This window comes from Magallana gigas, chromosome 2, assembly GCF_963853765.1.
Source record: "Magallana gigas chromosome 2, xbMagGiga1.1, whole genome shotgun sequence".
In the NCBI taxonomy this organism is placed as follows: Eukaryota; Metazoa; Mollusca; class Bivalvia; order Ostreida; family Ostreidae; genus Magallana; species Magallana gigas.
Genome location: NC_088854.1, coordinates 10,122,581 through 10,142,543, shown reverse-complemented (window position 1 = coordinate 10,142,543; position 19,963 = coordinate 10,122,581). Strand labels below are relative to the sequence as shown.

The following is a 19,963-nucleotide window of genomic DNA, read 5'->3' as shown; positions in this document are numbered from 1 at the left end:
TAAAACACAATTAGTACATCCGCATTAAAGCAAAATCACTGATAAAGCAATGTTTTGGGGTCCCCAGCAAAACTTTGAACAATTCTATGAAAAAGTTTACATAATGATGAACTCCTGATTCAAAAATAAACTAATATATAACAAATTAATTTTGTGTCTTGCTGGGGTTAAAAGGTTCTTGCTGGGGTTAAAGGGTTTTTAGCAAATTTTCAAAAGAAATGTTTCTATTATTTTAAATCGTATTTTAGAACTAAAAAACAATAAGCATGCTTTTTATACAGCTATCTTACACCTAAAATTCACTTGAAATGAGCTGGCTTTCAGCTCTGTTCTGAACTTTTTTTCAATAAATAATCTGTTACAAATTTTTTAATGAATTTTTAGGCTTAATATAAAGGAAATATAGTGTTGACAAGAATTATCCTATAAATGCATAAAAAATTATACTTATAATTTACAATGATATAACATTTGGTTTTAAATTAAATGCAATCAATTACCTATTTTGGTTTTCAAAAAAAGTAAAACATCTGTATTGAGAATTTGCTTATACATTTTCACAAATTTGTTCAACATATATAAAAATTACTTCTATAGTAGAGTGAACCCATACATCCCCAGAACTGTGCTAAATCCTTGTTTTATAGTACATGTCAATACAAAAATGAAAAATGAAACATAATTAACATTTCAGTGATGAAATCAGTAATGAAATCACACATTGGTTTATGTATATCACCTCTAAAACTATTTCCAAAAACCTGAATACCAGGTAAATGTCTGCTGCCTTTGTTAACAATAGAATTAAGTGTTGCCTTGATAGTTTACAGTCATACATATATGTAGTAGTAAAAGTGTATAGGTGTAACAGAAATCAGGATTCAATACTTTACCACTGGTAAGTACATGTACATGTAAGTCAAGAACTGCTAATAACAATGAATACATATACACATATACATCATCGTAATACAACTATTATACAGAATAGAAACTCTGTCTATAAATACAAACTCTGTCTATAAATACACTATGTTTTCATCAGTAGATTGATTTTATCCACTCAGCCATTAGCATTTCCCAATAGGTTCAATGGTGAGTTCATAAGTTCATTCAATAGTCAGTTTTATACAAAGTAAAGTTCAAAAATGAAAACTCACTACTAAGTCTATTGGTATATATAAAAGGAAAACTATAAAACAGATCTAAAGGAAATCTACACATAAAGTGCACATTTCATTTCTACTAATACATGTACACTCAACAAACATTAATTTCAAGAATATCAAAATCTGGTTTTAAGACATTTTTTGATTCAAACTTAGACATACAATAATGATTATGCATGTATATATATGGGATAACACATATTTAAGTACATATTCCTTACTTCAAGTAGCTTATTAATAAAACTGATGCACTCTAAATTGTGATATATTTTATAACGGTACTATCCTATATCTTCTTGCCGTGAAATGGCTGTTAACAAACATTACATAATTCAATAAATATTTCTGACTGCACGAAATCGTACAGATATTTCCTGTATGCCAAAGTCATACCTGGGTATATCATACATATAATTATATATCTCATGTATAATTGCTTTATACTTTGGTGTCCTATACATCTATCATCATTATAAATCAGGTATAAATTTTGTTATTGAACACTTTTCATATATTCCATGCAATATGAAGACTAAAACATTTAAACACAGGAAGAGAAAGACAATGATATTGAGAAACAGCAAACTTTGAACTATCAGTGTAAGTACATGCTTAATTGCCCATTTTAACGGAAAATCAAAATCTTTTGTATGACCTGAGACTATCACAATATTATTGGTTGATTGTGTAAAGGAAGACAGATCTATTCACAATGCATGTCAAAATTAATAAAAAACATTTACATACAACACAAAAGTTTAAATTTTGATTGGAAACTATCCTTCAATTATAATATCACCATAATCAAGATTTGCAGAATGCAGTCCTGAACCCTAACTCATTTTCAAGCAATCTTTTTTCAATAAATAGCAATTTTCCACAGTGCTTTGCATAGTAAATAATTTACATCCTTCTAACCTTGTTGCAAATAAAGCTCGGATTTGGTTCATAAGCTTATGTCCGGCCATTTTCAGTTTACTTTGTTAGAATTAAATGCTGAACAAATTCCAAAAATGTTCCATTCTCCATCTGATCTTCAGGGAGTTTAGAGACCAGGGAACCCTGGAAAATATATAAGGAATAAAGTAAAAAATCATTTTCAATATAATTTGTCTATCATCTTGTTCATTTTAAGCGTACATAAACGGTTTCTAATGATTCATTTCATTTTAGGTCTAAAATTTCACTTCAACATTCAAAATGTAAACAAAAGGTTTGTTAACATAGCAAATAATTTTAAGCTCTGTAACTTGCTTATAACTTGATGAATGACATTCATATTTTGGTTGCTTATTAAAATTGCCTTACTGAGGCATAAGAAACATTAAAACAGGAAAAATAATTTTTAACCAAAATCGTGACCATGCCCCTTTAATAAAACATGCATCCTGTTTTTACCTTTAATTTGTCTAGGTAAGTAAGCGTGGGCTGCCAAGACTGTCGAAACTTTATCCAATCTGGTCCACCGCGATAAAAATCAGTCACAGCTTTCTGTAAAGCATGTAAACAGATTATCATAAAATCATCAATTTCAAACATTGTCCTTTTTTATATAGTGAAATGAGTATAGACAAAATTTGCTTTAGTATTACTAGGGTCCTGACCATTTCACTGAGTAGCTCCTCTGTCACGGAGAGATTTTTCTGTAAGGAGTACTTCACGATCATCGGAATGCCATAGTCAGAGGGCTGATCCTGAGGAAGAAACCAAAAGTTGTTTGTTATATATATTATTAATTTCGCAATTAAAAAAAAATAAAGCACTGACCATTGCTGTTCCAAAAGAAAAGAAAATAAAGTACATATTTTATCATGAACTACAATGTTTTGGAATCATTTTGTAAATGTAAAAATAATCAAGCAATGAGAGAATTTTAATTCATGTACATTTCTTGTACAAATGTTAAAGGTCTAAGGGGTTGATTGATATCAAGAATTTTCTTTAATCCACAATGTGTTTAAAGACTTACATCTAAAGGCGGCATGACCATGTACATTCTGCAAGCTGATTCTTTTTTTGTCCTCTCTCTGTTGTAAGGAGCTATAAGTGTACAAATTTTATAATAATATAACATATCCTATCAAACTTTTAACAATACAAATCGAGTATGCAAAAATAACATGATAGTTACCGATATTATTGCTTCTTGTGTGCCAAAGATTATTGACACAATCTTATTCACTGAAACACATGTCCACTGTAGAAAGCACTTTCGTGTTTCTTTTCTAATATTCTTTAAACCGGACTCATCAGTATGAATGATCCAAAAGTTCTTGTTGCACAATAGACTTCATATTAAGACCCACCCTCATCCTGACTGACAAATTGTACAGTACATGTTGTATAAATCAAGTTACTATGAACTCAGTCTGATTTTCTGGGAGAGCTTCAGTTCCACAGCTAACACTAAGATTCTTTAACAATTATCCCTATACAATGATTAATCTAAGAATAAATATCTGGTATATGTTTTGTAAACACTGCTCACCAATGATGACTCCTACACAGGGGAAGTAGTTGGAGCCGGAGCCCTTCATACACAGCTGGTAGGACATTTGACAGTCTATGTCCTTGACTGAGGGGCTGGCCTGAGAAAAGGGATGACTGTGGTACCACCCCACAAGAATCAGGCCTGAGGCACTTATGGCTTGACGGATCTGTGCAGTTCAAATATAAACACTTATTAACAACAAGCAATTTTTTTAAATGTAAATTCAGTAATTCTGTATTACATGTATGAAGGTCCAGAAACATTTTTGAGTGAAGCCTGAATAATGAACAAATCTGACCTCTTCTTCAATCATGGGTGCCTTCTTGCTATCGGCAAGTCTACATCTGCATGGAAAGGCACTAACAATGGTTAAATCTACAAAAAAGCAACAAAAACAGTCACAATTACAATGATTCTGAAGCAAAATAATCAAACAGCAAACCATTTTCCATTATGCAAAAATTTTCAGGATGTCACACATTTTTTTTTTATTATTATGTATTTTTCTACTTTTTCCAAAACTTTATTTTAAGCCAAGGGCCCTAAAGCCCTATTCCCAATCATCCTTACGCTGTGTCTTCTGGTTCCACCTCCCCCCGAGGTACCCCACCACTTCACTTGTAGTCAGGTGGCAATGGAAATCCTACAGAATTTAAGGTCTAGCATTAAGCAGAGATGCCTCAAAAATCATTAAAAGATAGAATGAGCACATCATTTTCAAACTGTTTCGATACTTATTTTCATAAAAATAATATTTTGAGAGTCTACTCTGGAGACAAAGCCTGCCATGTTAGCAGGGCAAGCCCTTGTCTTGTAATTAAGTCTGTTTAGCGCTTACCATCAGTAGCAGAGCATTGCTGGCAATAGATACTGTGAAAGGCTGAACTTTCTCCATCTCCTTGAAAGATTCACATTCAACAAGGGTCTGAGGATCACTGTCAATGGATTAAAACATTTAAATCTTTGAGACATTTCATCAAATATTGGATGATATGGTTAATAAAGGAATGTCATCCTTCATATGTACATTACCGTGACTCAGTCAATAATATACAGAAACACAAAACTTGCAAGTACATGTACAAATGAACTTCAGAACCACGAACAATAACAATTAAGATACCATGGACATTTAAAAAGTGAGTTAAGAGGGCTTGATGGTCGTGGCCATTTTAAGACTGTATTGATCTTCTTTAGAAGGAGATCTCTATATAAAATATAAGAAAATACCGGTACCCAAAGTTTTACATTTTAAATTTGGCATTTTCTTACATTTTTATGTTTTTTTTCTTTACTATGGTAAATAATAGTTTATAGCTAAACTAACCATATCTTAAAATTTTTAGGTAGATCTGATGAAAATCCCTATGCACTGGGTTTTTTTTAACCTTTTTATCTTGAATCTTCGGATTTCTTAAAGTTTTTTCACTGTCCCAGGTCAAGATAGACAGTTTGGATTATAAAACCAAATCAAAATACAGACTGCACATTTTTCTTTTCTCAATTCAAATTCCTATTAAAGCACCTTTTCCTATGAAAGATCTTCCATATAAGTAACAAGAAGTCGCTCTATTGCTACTCACATGTTCTGACTGCGAGACTTTAGAGAGGCGTGTTTGATACACTGTCTCTCGCTGTGGTTATTATTTTTCTCGGTAAATGATTCAGACTCAGAGTTGTTCCGAGAATCTCTTCTTGGAGGAGATTTGGGTGTCTTTAATGATAAATTCAGGGCTGGAAAGTCAACAGAAATGCATATCATTCAATATTCCTTCCACAATATTTTGTCAGTATGAAATTCGATCTGTATCTTTTTGGGGCATAAAGGTCACTTTTTGAACAGGTACTTGTATCAAATTGTCGGTACATGAATATGCAATAACATTTAGTCGTCTGCTTTTCCATCACTATCAAATTTGAAAGTTTTGTAATCTTTCTGTTAAAAAATCCAAACACTGTTCCGTGTTTTACATACTTTAAGAGCGTATCTGTTCCGCTGAACTATGATGGAACATATAGAAAAAGTATAGATTTGTGTTAAAATACTGAATGGGTTAAACCTATTAAGTACATGTACTAACAATCAGAAAATAAGGAATTACTAGCATATAACAGAAAACACTATCGGGCTTCTATACATTTTCTGACATACTGACTGAATTCTTGGATAACAAACAATTACTGTATTTGTTGAGAAAAGAATGTCTTAAATAGATTAACTACAGTCAAACTTCCTAATCTCGAACTAGAAGGGACTGTTTAAAAACTTTGAGATACCTGGGTATTCAAGATATGAGGGAAAAATACTTTAAATAAGTGGTTAGGACTTCCAAATCACTTTGTTATATTCATTGTATTTGAGATATCAGTGTTCGAGATATCAAAGTTCAACTGTATATATATTATAAAGAAATTGGACTAATAAAATCTGACTTACCCTCCTCTTGAAATCCAACAGTTTCACCATGAAGCCTTGAATGTACACAAAATCATATCATAAAAGCAATTTTTCAGTCATAGCCACAGAAAGTTAAGGTAGTAACTCCACAAAGGGAAACAACTTTGGTTAAAGTGAAAGTTACTACATGTATATCTGTATATTTACTGTTACACAACCACAGTTTAAGGTTCTTGTACGCTAGAGTCAATATTGACAGAGCAATAATTATTGACTTTGATAGAAAAAAAGACACTAAATACATGACATTTCAAAGAAACATTTCAAAGTTAGGTTACAAGTGTGAAATATGTTACCGTTTCGCCTCCGTTTTTCCATTCTGATTGGGTGTACTGGTGTGAGCGGGGCGGGGCATCCCAGAGGATTGAGAATCCTCCGTCAGTCTCTCCTCAGCCAAGCGTGTCATGGACAGTTTTCCGTTTGTTTCTGGGCGGGAATCATTTGCGTCCTCCCGTACACTCCATGGAGACCTGGGAGACTGGTAAAAGTAGGAGATTTCTATAAAGGACCACTTTTACACAATAAATTTAACTTCAATTTATACAATGTTCCTTATGTGAACATGTGAACAATTAAAGATAAACATTTTATAATAAAGCATACATTTGTAAATTTTATTAAACTAGCATATTGACAGAGCGGAACTCAAATTTTCCATTTTTTAACACTTAAATCTGCCTTGAGGCATCATGAAACTGATAACAAGTTTGAAAATATATAGAACATTTTTTCAACAATTATAAGATGTGTATTTCCAATACGCATTACAATGTTTATTTCTTTACCTGGGAATTTGAAGTCTCTGGATTATTACGTGCGGGACTGGATGATCTGTGTTTACGAAACCACGCTGCCTTCCAGATGTCAAGCTTTCGTTCTTTGTACATCACCTACCCAATAAGTATGACATAAATATACTGGTGTGTAGCTTTTATGTTAAATACTCTACTTAGGAGCTTACACTGGTTTAAGTGCTTGGTTCTTAGCTAATGAGAATCAATAACTTCACTCTGAATGGGAAGATATTTTTTCTAAAACAGTATCTATGTTCAGTTGGGTGGACTGAGAGAATGTGAATAAAGAGCCTTGTTTAATGTTTAAGGCTGAAACACAAAACACTAAAGACCATATGCCCACATAGGGATTTTGAAACCGCACCTTTCAGTTACTGTAGATTGCTTATTTTCCGTGAGTATACAATTCCATGATTCAACTGTTTTCAATCAAATCGCAGGAACATGAAATTGCGAAAACCGAATTTTATCATAGTTTCGTGAAGTTTACATATGTCCCAAAAATAAAATCGAGATTTTAAAATTTGCGTGATGTGCTTTTCGCGATTTCACACATATATTAATTCATTGTAATAGTATACACGTATGCAAGTAAAGTATAGAATTCATTATTTATAGTTTAATGTCTTGGTTTTGAAATTTAATCCAAAAAAATGCCAGCTGCTTACAGAAGCCCACCCACAGCCTGACTTTTTGTGAGGGTTGACTTGTTTCTTGCAGTGAATGGCCCAGGCACTGGGAGAAGTAAAAGTCTCTTTTGTTCCAGGCATCTGAATTTTGCCATCAGGCAGTAAGTCAGCAATGAACCTTCGTCCCTGAAAATAAACAAAACAAGTAAAAACACAAAAGTTGATTCATTTGGTAGAGTCATATTTCAAAAAACTCCTGGAATCATAGTTTAACACAAATTACAGACAATATAATTTTATGCAGCTAAACTTATACTTGTAGGCATTTTCAAAAACGTCATATCAAACTCATGATGGTACACTGTATCATATCAATAAAGGGTTCCTGTCACAGAATAGATTGTAACTGTTACATGCACACAATAGTCCTTTACCAGGTACTTGAGAGAGAGCAATGCTGGGCCAGGTTCGATGATTTTCTCTGATATTAGCATCTGTAATGTGACACTGCGGCCAGTGATGGCTGCCTTGGCTAGCGACCCTTGTTTGTCTTCCTCCATATCCTCCTCTGACAAATCCTCATCATCTTCCATGCTTTCATCGTGATCTTCTTCATCCTCCTCATCCATATCTTTCTTCTGGTCAACTGCTTCCTGGGCTGAAGTAGATACAGATGTATTGTGTAATGTAAATATTACCAACAAATCAATTTGTATCATGAAATATTTAAAAACCTTTTTTTTAAAATGTAGTTCAATCATCAATGTATTTACTGAAATCAAACTATATGAAAAATTAAAACTTAGGATTGAATACTGTACAAAAAGTCCTAAAGCAATATCTAAACAGCCAACTGACAATTACTATAGCAAAGCAAGTGTAAGTCAGTTGTACTGTACATATAACGACAGATTAAAAAAGCAAGAGTGTGAAGTATTAAAGACATTTTTTACTGGCTTGAAGACTTTTTTACAGACTTGAAGACATAAACTTCTACAAGTACATATTTTCTTTTTCGGATGAAAACAAAATGTATTATCTTTATACTGTTCAGACATTGTTGTGAGTTTGAAATTGAATAAAAATACATATTAATAAAATCTTTAGGTTATATCAAATAGAAATAATAAGAGTTTACCCATTCTGAGCGTTCTTGTTCAATTTTTTCAATTTGTAAACAACTTTCTTTGTTTACATGTGCTTCCGGTTTATACGGTAAGAATACCAAACCCGACCAAAAATATAAGATGGGGAAGGGGGGGGGGGTGTTATAATTGCGGAGGAGAAAAGAGAGAGAATTTGAAATCAAACTAAATGAGTTTTTATCTGGGGATATCTCCCTATTTATGAGGAAAATTACTGGATCAACAGCCGTGCTGAATGCCATACACATTATAAAAAAAACTGTAGCGTTCCGATGTCTTCCTAAAATCCGTAAATATACTCGAGCAGATTTCCAACAAAAGTATAAAATCTAGTCCGTTATAATGAATCCTGATAAAATTGAAATGTCATGCTTGTTTGTGTATTAAGTTGTTATTGACCAGAAAAAGAATCTATAAGAGTCCATGATGTTTTAACTTGATCATGTGAATTTTAAAATGTACATACGTGTCACTCCTTGCATGGCTTCCAAACACATGAAGCATGCACCCCCCCCCCCCACCCCCAACCCATCCCAACGTATAGATCTGTTTAAATCTGTATACACCAGAATCAAGTGTCTGTATTCAATAAGTTGAGTTCAAGTTTTTCTTATCAGTACAACTGGCCTGGGTGACTTTTGTGGAATTGGATTGTCTCGCATTGCGTATTGTGTATATTTTAACTGCATATCAGACCCCCCCCCCCCCCCCCCCCCCCGACCTCACTTTATTTACTTAAATACAAAGAACATATAATATTTTTTGGACAAAATTATTCAAAACACTAACATGTCATCGATTTGTACCCCTCAAATGTGTTCAATACTCGGAATATGTTGACTTATATGAAAACCTCCAAATAGTGTCATTTTTTAGAACTTCAAGGCCTCTCTTTTATAAAGTGGGGGGGGGGGGGGGGGGGAGGGGGGGGGGGGGGGTGCTCCATATTTTTCTCACAATCTGAATTAGGTCTATAATGGAAAAAAAACTGATTTCAATATTAATTAAAAAAAAACGTGGAGAGAAGACCCACTATACAATAAAAATATCATTTTGTATACCAACAATTGAACGTTTTGAAAAAAAATAATTCAAGTCCGTAAATTCGTCACACTTCTATTATTATATACCATATTTGAATAGATTTAATGGGAAAAAATTAAATTCAAAATTGTATTTCACGACTAAACCGAATGAGCATCTTCAAATTTTATCCACTATATTCTTCAGAAATTTTTCTCTTTATATTGTTTTACATTTGTAAATTGGAGCCCTTTCCAATCATTGCCCCTTTATATCCCCAGACAATTACAGTATAAAAAAATAATAAAAAAATCCTTCAAATGAGGTTGCTTCCATATCGATTTTAATAATTACAACCTCCTTGCAGAACTCTTAAAATTATTCATTATAGCATGCTTGTATGAAATGTAACAGTTTTGTCCCCTCTTTCCTCAGAATTTTTTACGAGATTGAACCCCCTTCCCCCGGTTGTAAACTCATTAGGGGCACTTTCTGACACTTTTGGTCATGATTGAACTTAACTGAATTTTATAATAATATGCAAAACTAAACATATAAGGAAGTTTATGTAAAAAAAGAAAAGAGATATTCATGGTTATGTGGTTAAAAAGAAGAACACTTTTATAGTGCACCACATTTATTTAAACCACGGTGACCACATCTTCATTTAAATTAATTAATTAGTGCTTATATCAAACTTAAAAGGGACTCATTGAGTCTATATCGTTATACTGAAATAATTTAAAACCTCACTGACACAAAAACTACATGGTTTACCATAATCTAGAAATACACATGTATGATATCTAGCACACAAATGATGATGCTCCAGTCAACTTGAAAATTACAAATAGTTAAAATCTTAATAATTCACTTTATAGATATTGGATACATGTAAAGTATTACAATTATCCTCAAGTGAAACGATGATTTGTTTGAAGTCGGGTAATGTTTTTGTACAGTTTTCCTAAATGCAGTTCGCCGCATGAAGTGAATACCCCAATGAGAATTTGCATAATTTGATAGAAAGATAAATATAAACCAATTTTCCAGCGAATTCTTCCCTGCCTACAAAAAAGACGAAACCTTTCGTTATCTCAACAATAACAAACCAAGCGGCCGGGGAGCTGTGGCAGATGTTGGGGATACCGAATATTTTGGAAACAAATCAAGCATATATTGTTCATCGGGGGATAGCATTCCCCTGTGTTGAAAAAATAAACTGGAGTTTTTTTTGTTTCTTTGACTTCCGCGAGCCTACACAACAAGAATTTTTTTTTTCGTAAAAAAATCATATAGGCATGTCTGAGTGCATTTAATTACGACTACATGCTTAAAAATATACGAGGTGTAATTTTAGTGTTATAAATCCCGATTTTATAGCGCTAAGGAACATGTCTAAGTAATAGAAACAAGAATCTCTTCCAAGTTTTGATACAAAACAAAATCAAACGTCAGTTACTGGAGAAACAGCACGTTTGTGGCTAAGAAACCCCAAAAGACTTCTTCACCAGCTTGATTAATCTTCTAGCGATAATACATGCCACCACTTGTCAGATACTTATGTCGACTTGTCAGATAATTATGTTGACTTGTCAGTTCTTTATGTCGACTTGTCACTTATTCGCGTGTTTAATAATTTAACACTATAACCTTTTCACGCCATATTTGTGCCATCCAGTTGAAATAATATTTTCTGACAAGTCGACATAAGGATCTGACAAGTCGACATAATCATCTTTTAAGTCGACATAATTATCTGACAAGTCGACACAATTACTTGACAAGACGACATAACATCTGACAAGTCAACATCATTATCTGACAAGTCTTATAATATGAATGATAATTTTCTTTAAACTAGTGGCCATATTATTTTTTCTGTCAGATAATTACGTTACCTTGTCAGATCGTAATGTCGACTTGTCAAATAATTATGTTAACTTGTCTGATCTTTATTTCGAACTTTCAGATGATTATGTAAACTTGTCAGATATTTATGTCGACTTATATGATATTATGATGCCAAGTAAATGGCAGTTAGTGGCACTAACACGCTTTATCAACAACATATTGAGTTTCTAGTCAATATGGTCATTTTCTGACATGTCAACATAAAGATCAGACAAGTTGACATAAATATCTGACAAGTCGACATAATCATCTGACAAGTCGACATAATTATCTGACAAGTCGAGATAATTATCTGACAAGTGGTGGCAGATCTATGCCACCATATACATGTAGTTATTTGAACACAGTCAATTTTAAAAGCTGTAGGCAGTTTCGTCATATTTTTTTATATCGCTCATTGGACAGTGTGAACAAAAATTAAACATGAGGATGAAAATAATCTGTACTTTCGACTGATATTTCTGGTTATCCGCAAACAAAATTAATGTACTTAGGTAACCGATTGTCTCTAAAACATAAAGAATTAGTTTTTATACTAAGTAAGGCATATAAAACCATGGCTGATCAAAATTTGTTGAGTGGCGTTAATCTATTACAACTATTTTCAGGAATCTTTTTTTTAAGTGTCATAACATATGCTGTTGTAAGATTAAAATTATTGCCCTGGAACACACCAACTTGAAAGATTACTTTGTAAGCGGCGCCATTTTTTTAAATCATATGATCAAATATATCTGTTTAATTTTACCAGAAGTGCTTTGTTTACAAATATAGTCACGATCAATCCCTCTATCATACTTAATTTGACACAATTTTATTTCTTTTGCATCACATTTCGTCAATATTGTGTAACATTATGTTTACAATTAACTCTAAAAAACCAAATAAAACTGGTAAAGTTAAAAAGTTCAACTCTTAGTGCAAAAATAAATTGTCATGAAATTTTGATCATCAGGAATCTAAATTGTTGTAAAGGGCAGGTAACAGTGCTAATGTATGTTTTACATATTCATTTCTAACTGTCATTCACAAATTTTGAATATCAAAATTCAAATTCCTTGTAAAGGACAGGGCCACAGATAATAGACATCACGTTCGTCACTACGAGAAATCTTAGATCATCTTACAATGATCTTAATCACTTTTGTCACTACGAGAGATCTATAATAATCTTTAGATGATCGTATCTTGTATCTATGTCAACATTGCCACGGTTTTTGTTATTGATAAAACCACCAACATACAGAGAAGACATCGTAAATGGATAATATTCACCATCTTACGTACGTAAAGGATATCACTCATATCAGATATTGAGACGAAAATTAATCTGTGGTTACGACAAGTTTCGAGTGCTAGGGCAGATTATATGAAGTTTTAATCACTGTCAAAGGGCATAAAAAGCACGAGCACTTAATGCAAACGCGCTTTTATTGTCATTGCTGCCATTAACAAAAGCCCTGTCTTGGAGTGCTTACCTCATAATGAGACAGAGGGACCAAGGGAATGAGCTTTTGCGGATATTTCTTTTTAGACTATTGCTGCAATAAAGACGAGTGCCAACAGTCTTAGAGGTCACTATCTCCTTCATATGAATAGAAAAAGACAAGAAAATGACCCTATTCAGAGCATTTCAAAGTCGGACCCATGCAGCCATCTCGGCTAAAATTGACCGAAAGAAATAAAAATCCCCCCCCCCCCCCCCCCCCCCCCGATAAACCCTGAGACTGTTGACGAATACGACGAAAGAGTGGGAAGAAAAAGATTTATCCCACTGGATAGACGCAGAGTCTGGAAATAAAACACAGAGATCATAAAAGTCTGTTATCTAAACAGCAAGTGAAGGGTGATTAAGGAAAGAAGGAGCAATTCAAGGGGGATAATCATGAATCAAGGGGAATAAATCTGAAGCATGCTCAAAATTCCAATACATGCAGCATGTAATTAGTGTTTAGCGTTTTCACAAAAAGTCCGAAGAATAATTAAGAAAAGTTGCTGGAGGAAAATAATGACGAGAGAGAGAAAGAGAGAGTTTGAATATTGCGTCTTATGTGAGGTGCAATTAGTGTTAGAACAACAACTAATTTCTTTCTGATCATAAATGCACGACTTAATCATATTGACGAAAACCACGCCAAAGGGATTTATTTCAGGTTTGTTTTTATTGTGCTTATTTACACGATGTAAACAAATTTTTAGCAGAAAAAATGAAATTGGTATGTTAAACATTTGTAACTTGAAACATGTCAAGAGCATCAAGACATAAAGAGTAAGACATAGAAAATTCAAATAAAAAACTCTCAATACAACTATTGAATCAAAAGAAAACCTATAAAATGTTTCTTTTAATATACCCCCCCCCCCTTTCACGTTACCCACCCTTTCACTTACAAAACCATTGGTTTTTTGAATGAAAAAGCAGTATTTTAAAAGCCAAAAAGCCAAATTAAGTCTTTCAACATGTGCATACAAACACAGAATCATGGACAATTATTTCAGCTACATCGTCAAAAGGTGGTAAAAATAAAACGGAAAACCCATCCTGTGACATTTTAACAGCATCCAATTTTCCTTTGAATAAAAATATAACAACATTAACAGACGAAATCAAAATCACCATCAATTACAAACCTCTTGAGTTCCTCAAACATTGTCAACTACCAAGAAAAAAGAAAGGTTGTGAGCTATTAGGGACCCGTGATCTTTTCACAGAGAGAGGAGAGAGGGAGAGGTGTCGTTATTACACACAATATTCAAATTTTTGTTGGAAAGTGGCCAACCGTTAAAAAGAGAGAAAGAAGAAATGATGGAGGACGACAGAAATTTCCAGGCCGCTCATCTTTGGAGCTTACGTCAGTAAACAAGAGAAAGCGCCAAACAGTTCGTGTTTTATAATATTGTATAAAACTATCTGATAAACATCAAAATGAATCCATTTTGCTTAAAAAGATCGCTTGCTCCACTTTCGAGACCGGAATCGAGATTAAGGAATTATTACCGTCTGGTAGTTTAAGAGTTGGATTTTACTTTCCGCTTGGTGAGTATGAAGTTTTAATGATTATACCCTGATATATTTCTATGTCCCCTTTTTGCCTCAAAGCGATTTTCTTTTTGGGTGATACATCAAGTGTTGTTTTGTGGAGTTTTTTGCATTTGCTAAAAAAATCCCTAAAAGCTTTAAGGTTTGTATTTTTATATTTATCAAATATGTTTATTCAAGAAAAAATAACCACATTTATTAGGTCCATTTTAAAAAACAATTCGATAATCAAAAAATTCAAGTGGGCCTTAAGACACTGCACAGTAGTTAGCCGAAGACTTAAAGACAGCGGGCGTTCGATAATGACTGTTTTCCGACTCGTGCTTTTGGAGTTTTTAAACAGCGCCACATTTCCATAGAAAGGATTGTTCTCATCAAACAATCTTGACTTGTTAAGGTGGAAAACACTCGAACACGTATCCGGGAAAACGTTTTGCGCATGATATGTCACAATTTATCCTCAAATTAAGACTGGGTAGAACAGATATTTCGTCAAAACAAAATTATTAGCAATTTAATTTATTTGGAAGAGAATTCGACCGTACTCTCTCTCTCTCTCTCTCTCTCTCTCGAGGAGGTACATGTAGAAGAGGGGTTCGTCTCGGTATGTTTTGTCACCTGCGATAAATATGTGACAGGAAGAAATAATTAAATAAACAGACGACAAAATGTATTGCTGCAGTTGGAAAATGTCAAGGTCAGATCAGAGGTCATAATTATAAATAACTAAAGTGCCTTTTGTTGATCCAAGATCGTGTTCAACCTTACAGAGTATAACAGGAAATGTGAATTGATCTTTTTGCATTGCGTCTTTGAAACTTTCAGATGCAAGTTTACCGCACTAGAGTGACGACTGAAGAGTTCGTTTGTACTATTATTCCGAACATAAATAGCAACTTTGAAGAGTGGTTTTATTGCATGAGCAGTAATACAAAGACATTATAGCAAGGAATAAAACAATTAGCTAACGATCGACTGCGCTTTAGGAAGAAGAAAGCCTCTCTTCTCTACCTGTGTACTGGAAGTTGAAATATGGAAAAACACACACGCATCGGTAGATCACCAATTTGCAATGACTTTGTATTTTTCCCTTAAAAAGTAATAAGTTTGAATGAAAGAAAGCTTTCTCCATTTTTGTTAACATGCGATTGATCTTCAGTGTGAAACGATAATTTCTTGCCTTTTCATTGCAGGCGAAAAACCTCTAAAAACTTTGCGCGGAATTTGTAATGTCTTATTTTCTTTTGCACATAGCCTGTCTGAGTAGGTTATAACAATAACACGTTAGAGAGAATTTATCGAATTTGTAAGGCTGCGAAGGGACAATTTGAAAACGACTGTCTTTTAAGGTAATTTACATATACTAATACAGTATTCCTTTTTGTAACAATTGACGTAATACATGTACATCAGTTGTTTTTGCTAGATTGAGAGAGAGAGAGAGAGAGAGAGAGAGAGAGAGAGAGAGAATTCATTCGTAGCATTTTTAACTACATTTATTTCAAAGCTTATGGTTTTGCAATTTGTCACACATTATTACTTAAGCATTGTTCGCTTGAATAATCTTTTACAAAATCCCTTTCTTTCTTTGATTTCTTATTTAAAGTCTTTTTAATTGATTTTTTTTTCAAAATTCACCACCTTCAAAAACTATAATTTACTACGATAATGTTTTCCAAAAGGGAAAACATAGGGGGTTCAAACCTATTTGATTTTTTGCAATTCTTATTCAACCATTGTTTGAAGCAAAATGACTTAACCATAACATGTTAGGACGGTTTCAATATTGAAAGCTTAGTGTAACAATAAACCCTATTCTTTTGACCAAATGTGGGACCTTGGGGGAATGCAATTTGTTAAATACAAATATAAAGGGGCCAACTTTAACATTCATAATATTACCACGCAAATAAAATAATGTATAATTGATTCAAATGCGTTGAAACCATAAAAATGACAATTGAATGGCTCCCCAAAGAGTGTAAAGTTTAGCATAGCTTAGCTGTATACAGGGAAATATCTTTAAAATATTTTTTCCAAGATTTACAATTATACATTTTTTAAGTACTCAAGCATTCTATTTGGATTTACATATATATTGTTTGTTCAATTTTTAAAACCACTTCCCCAATCCTGCCCTATCCTAAGTTTAACAATTTCTATGCAATATATAGAAAGAGACACTATAACTCATTTAGAAAAATTCTAGTGAGCAATGTGGCCCACGGGTCTTTTGGTTTAATGGTACTTTATCAACATGGACCCCCTTTTTTGGCATATTAAAATGTTACCTATCTTTGAGCAATGTTTTCTTGATTACCTAAAGTTTTCTCCCTCTAAATGAGAAAGATAATCTCGAATGGATTGGAAACAACGCTTGATCAAATATATTTTTACGAACTGTCAATTTTGCTAAAGATGGTCTTTTCATCGGTTGTGGTAAAGCATTGATCCGAATATAGCTTTAGATACAAATTTAACTGTTTCGATGTACCATATATAAATCTACTTAGCCAAATGATTAGTTTAAAATCATCAACAGTAAAAATTGGTTACCATTCAATCGTTATCGTACAACCAATATCTCAGCAACCCAAGACCATTCGTTCCACCTCGTAACATGTTGACCTTTGAGATATCAAATTGCAAAAAATATGAATACGCGACAGCGCCAATTAGTGGCATAAACAGCTAAATGTTTTTAATGTCCTTATTATCATGACTGGTATATTGGATGCAAAATGGTACCAAAAAAAAACTGTACTCGCAAAGGAAACTAACTGTATTCATCAAAGTTATTAGAAGTTTCTTATGTCGTTTAAATATCGAACTTAACTGAAATTTCTATGGCCTACCCAGAAATCAAAACGATTTCACCATTGGTTGGAAGTTTAAACAATGTTTAAGTTGGAAAACAAGACTATCTTTTTGATTGCGAGAGGTTGCCTTAAAAATCTAATTGTAACCAGAGCAAGAGATAATTAAAAATGGACATTGGAACAAACTCGAATAGATATGCTGTATTGCGTCATAAATAATTTACAAATAAAACTCAATGGATATGTTCAATTGTATGAAAGGCCAACCCTCAACCCAACAGCTTTCAAATATCGTATTTCTGCAGCAACACTAAACTGCCATGTCTCCTTGTATAGCTTTAAAAACAATCCTATAACTGAAACTCGATGTTTCACATCGTAGTCCACACTTTATACTATTTCATCCAAACGAGGAAGTTAGAGCACGGAATGCATTATATTAAAACCTGGAGCTAGACAGAAAGAGAGCTCTTATTAGTCTCCATCTGTTGTCATCCCTGATTAGAAGGTACGTTACGTTTCTTTATTGTTTTACAGATTAAATAGTATTATCCGAACAGTGAATAATCGTGAGGTGGTGACTAGGTTATGGTACAAATTAAGAGACCACTTTAGAACGGACTGCTCCTAATTTAGACACGGGTTTTAACTAAACATCATGAGAAAGACATTGAGCGTAACGATACAAATCCCTTCGTGATATATGACTAAACTTCAACTAAATGGGTTATTAAATCTTAACATAATAACCAACCAACCAGTAAACAACTTTCGACATCTATGTTTTTTATTGATCATACCGGGGTAACATTTTGTGACCAAAGATCGAATCATTTACCTTTTGTTTATTTGTTTGTCCTCCTCTCTGTTAATTTGACAAATATATGTTTTTCTGATGTACATGGTTTTCAAGGTCGTCTTGTTCAATGTCATCTGTCTGAAGGTCATGTACAATTTGGATAATTTAAAATCTTGAGCACAACGAACATCTTTAGCTAATTTGCTTTACCACAAACTCTCCTTTCTAAATATACACAAAGACATACAACTAAATGTTTCGTTGAACACACATCTTGCAGTTGTGACATCTGAAGTATCTTGCGTTTCCCTATCAATTTAAAATCAGGTAACATCATGCACGGTTTATGATGTTCAATGCCATTATATCTCCCTAAAGCAACGTAATACAATGTATCTGATAAAGGATACAATTATATACATTTTAAAAATACATATGTGTCACTGAGAATTAACAATGCTAGTATGCATTTTGCGTTTATGTTTTTTTTAAAATCAGTGAAGTCATACATTTATTTGCAACAAGGTAGAAGTATTGTAAAACTTAAAAAGATCTAGATGTTTTACTTTTTGACCAATATGAAAAAATATGCAAAATTTCACTATACGGAAGGTTTTACGCATTATAAGTCAACACCTATGAGTTTACAAGTTGTTAAACTCATCCTGAATTGCATGTGTTAACAAACAAAGTTGTTTTGGACATTGCTTTGAGTGTCACGTGATTGCGATTGCTAAAAATGTGGGATTGACGCATTGGAAAAAGAGTTATAATTTTAAGTTATTCAGTGTCTGTAGCAATAGATATGTATTTATAGAGAGTGCACCTTATAAATATATACTTTTTGAAGACATCGGGTTTCATAGAGAGGCCATTAGCTCATGATATATGCCACGCTGAAGTATTTACATTCCCCTGCGTTTGCGTGTCTATGGAACGGAAGGGAAACTCTTAAATTTATGTGTTGACCCAACGAACAATTCTATTTCTCTCATTTTTATTCGATTTATTTATTTTTGTATACCGTAATTTCTCATAATCACAGGTTCATCTTAAAGATATATAAAAATGTGGAAATTGTGTTAAAATTCGATATTTAGTAAATCACGAGTTTGTGCGTCACCATGTCTTTTAACAAAATGAGACAAAATAAGAGATGCTTGATATAAATGTCTTAGGCATGAATAATAATTTGAACCCGGATGAAACAGTTAATACAGTAATAAATTCAAACGTGACTAATAAGATCAACTTTAGGTGCAAAAGAATTATGCAATATGTATTACACGGAACAAAACCATGCACAACTGCGCAATAAGCACCTGTTTTGAACGGATGTAAACAGATGCAGAAAGGTGCAACAGGGCAATACAAATCTAGACAAACTCCTTGAAGGCGATAAATACTACTTTATTGCCTCTTATCATGTTGTGATTTCTTGTCCTGATTTCAACAAACGCAATTAAATAATTTTTTCTCGCCATTTGTAGCCTTGCTTCTGAAGAGGTTTGTATCATTGTATTGATGAAAGGGTCGAGAAATCTCTTGTAGACGATGAAAGAATGATAGAATTCTCATTTTATTACAAATCAATCAATAATGCATTGCGTAATTTATCGTTTATATGTGTTTTTGACCAAGTGTTTATGGATTATACGGTTTCTGGTTAACCGAATAGCAAA

The 19,963-nt window shown here is 33.2% G+C and overlaps 2 protein-coding genes across 9 annotated transcripts in view; one reads left to right on the top strand and one right to left on the bottom strand.

The window, feature by feature from the left end:
- Positions 1–1,249: 1,249 nt before the first annotated feature.
- Positions 1,250–8,798, bottom strand: LOC105319737 (MPN domain-containing protein). The gene is made up of 15 exons (XM_034444801.2): positions 8,680–8,798; positions 7,976–8,199; positions 7,581–7,727; positions 6,904–7,008; positions 6,415–6,596; positions 6,098–6,132; positions 5,244–5,394; positions 4,499–4,595; positions 4,231–4,303; positions 3,959–4,035; positions 3,658–3,826; positions 3,139–3,209; positions 2,774–2,863; positions 2,568–2,660; positions 1,250–2,231 (listed from the first exon to the last, which is right to left on the bottom strand). The coding sequence occupies exons 1-15, from the start codon at positions 8,681–8,683 to the stop codon at positions 2,145–2,147; spliced, it is 1,605 nt and encodes a 534-aa protein (XP_034300692.2). The 5' UTR covers positions 8,684–8,798; the 3' UTR covers positions 1,250–2,144.
- A 5,555-nt stretch (positions 8,799–14,353) lies between these two features.
- Positions 14,354–19,963, top strand: part of LOC105319738 (G-protein coupled receptor 35) — a 40,878-nt gene continuing 35,268 nt past the window's right edge. For 4 of the 8 annotated variants that reach the window (XM_034444796.2, XM_034444789.2, XM_066074932.1 and 1 more), the window contains exon 1: positions 17,834–17,990. The gene's annotated coding sequence lies outside the window, so the exon portion shown is untranslated. Of the gene's footprint in view, positions 14,661–17,833; positions 17,991–19,963 lie in introns of those variants that run through there. The other 4 variants (XM_034444798.2, XM_034444790.2, XM_066074934.1 and 1 more) reach the window with 4 other exon arrangements.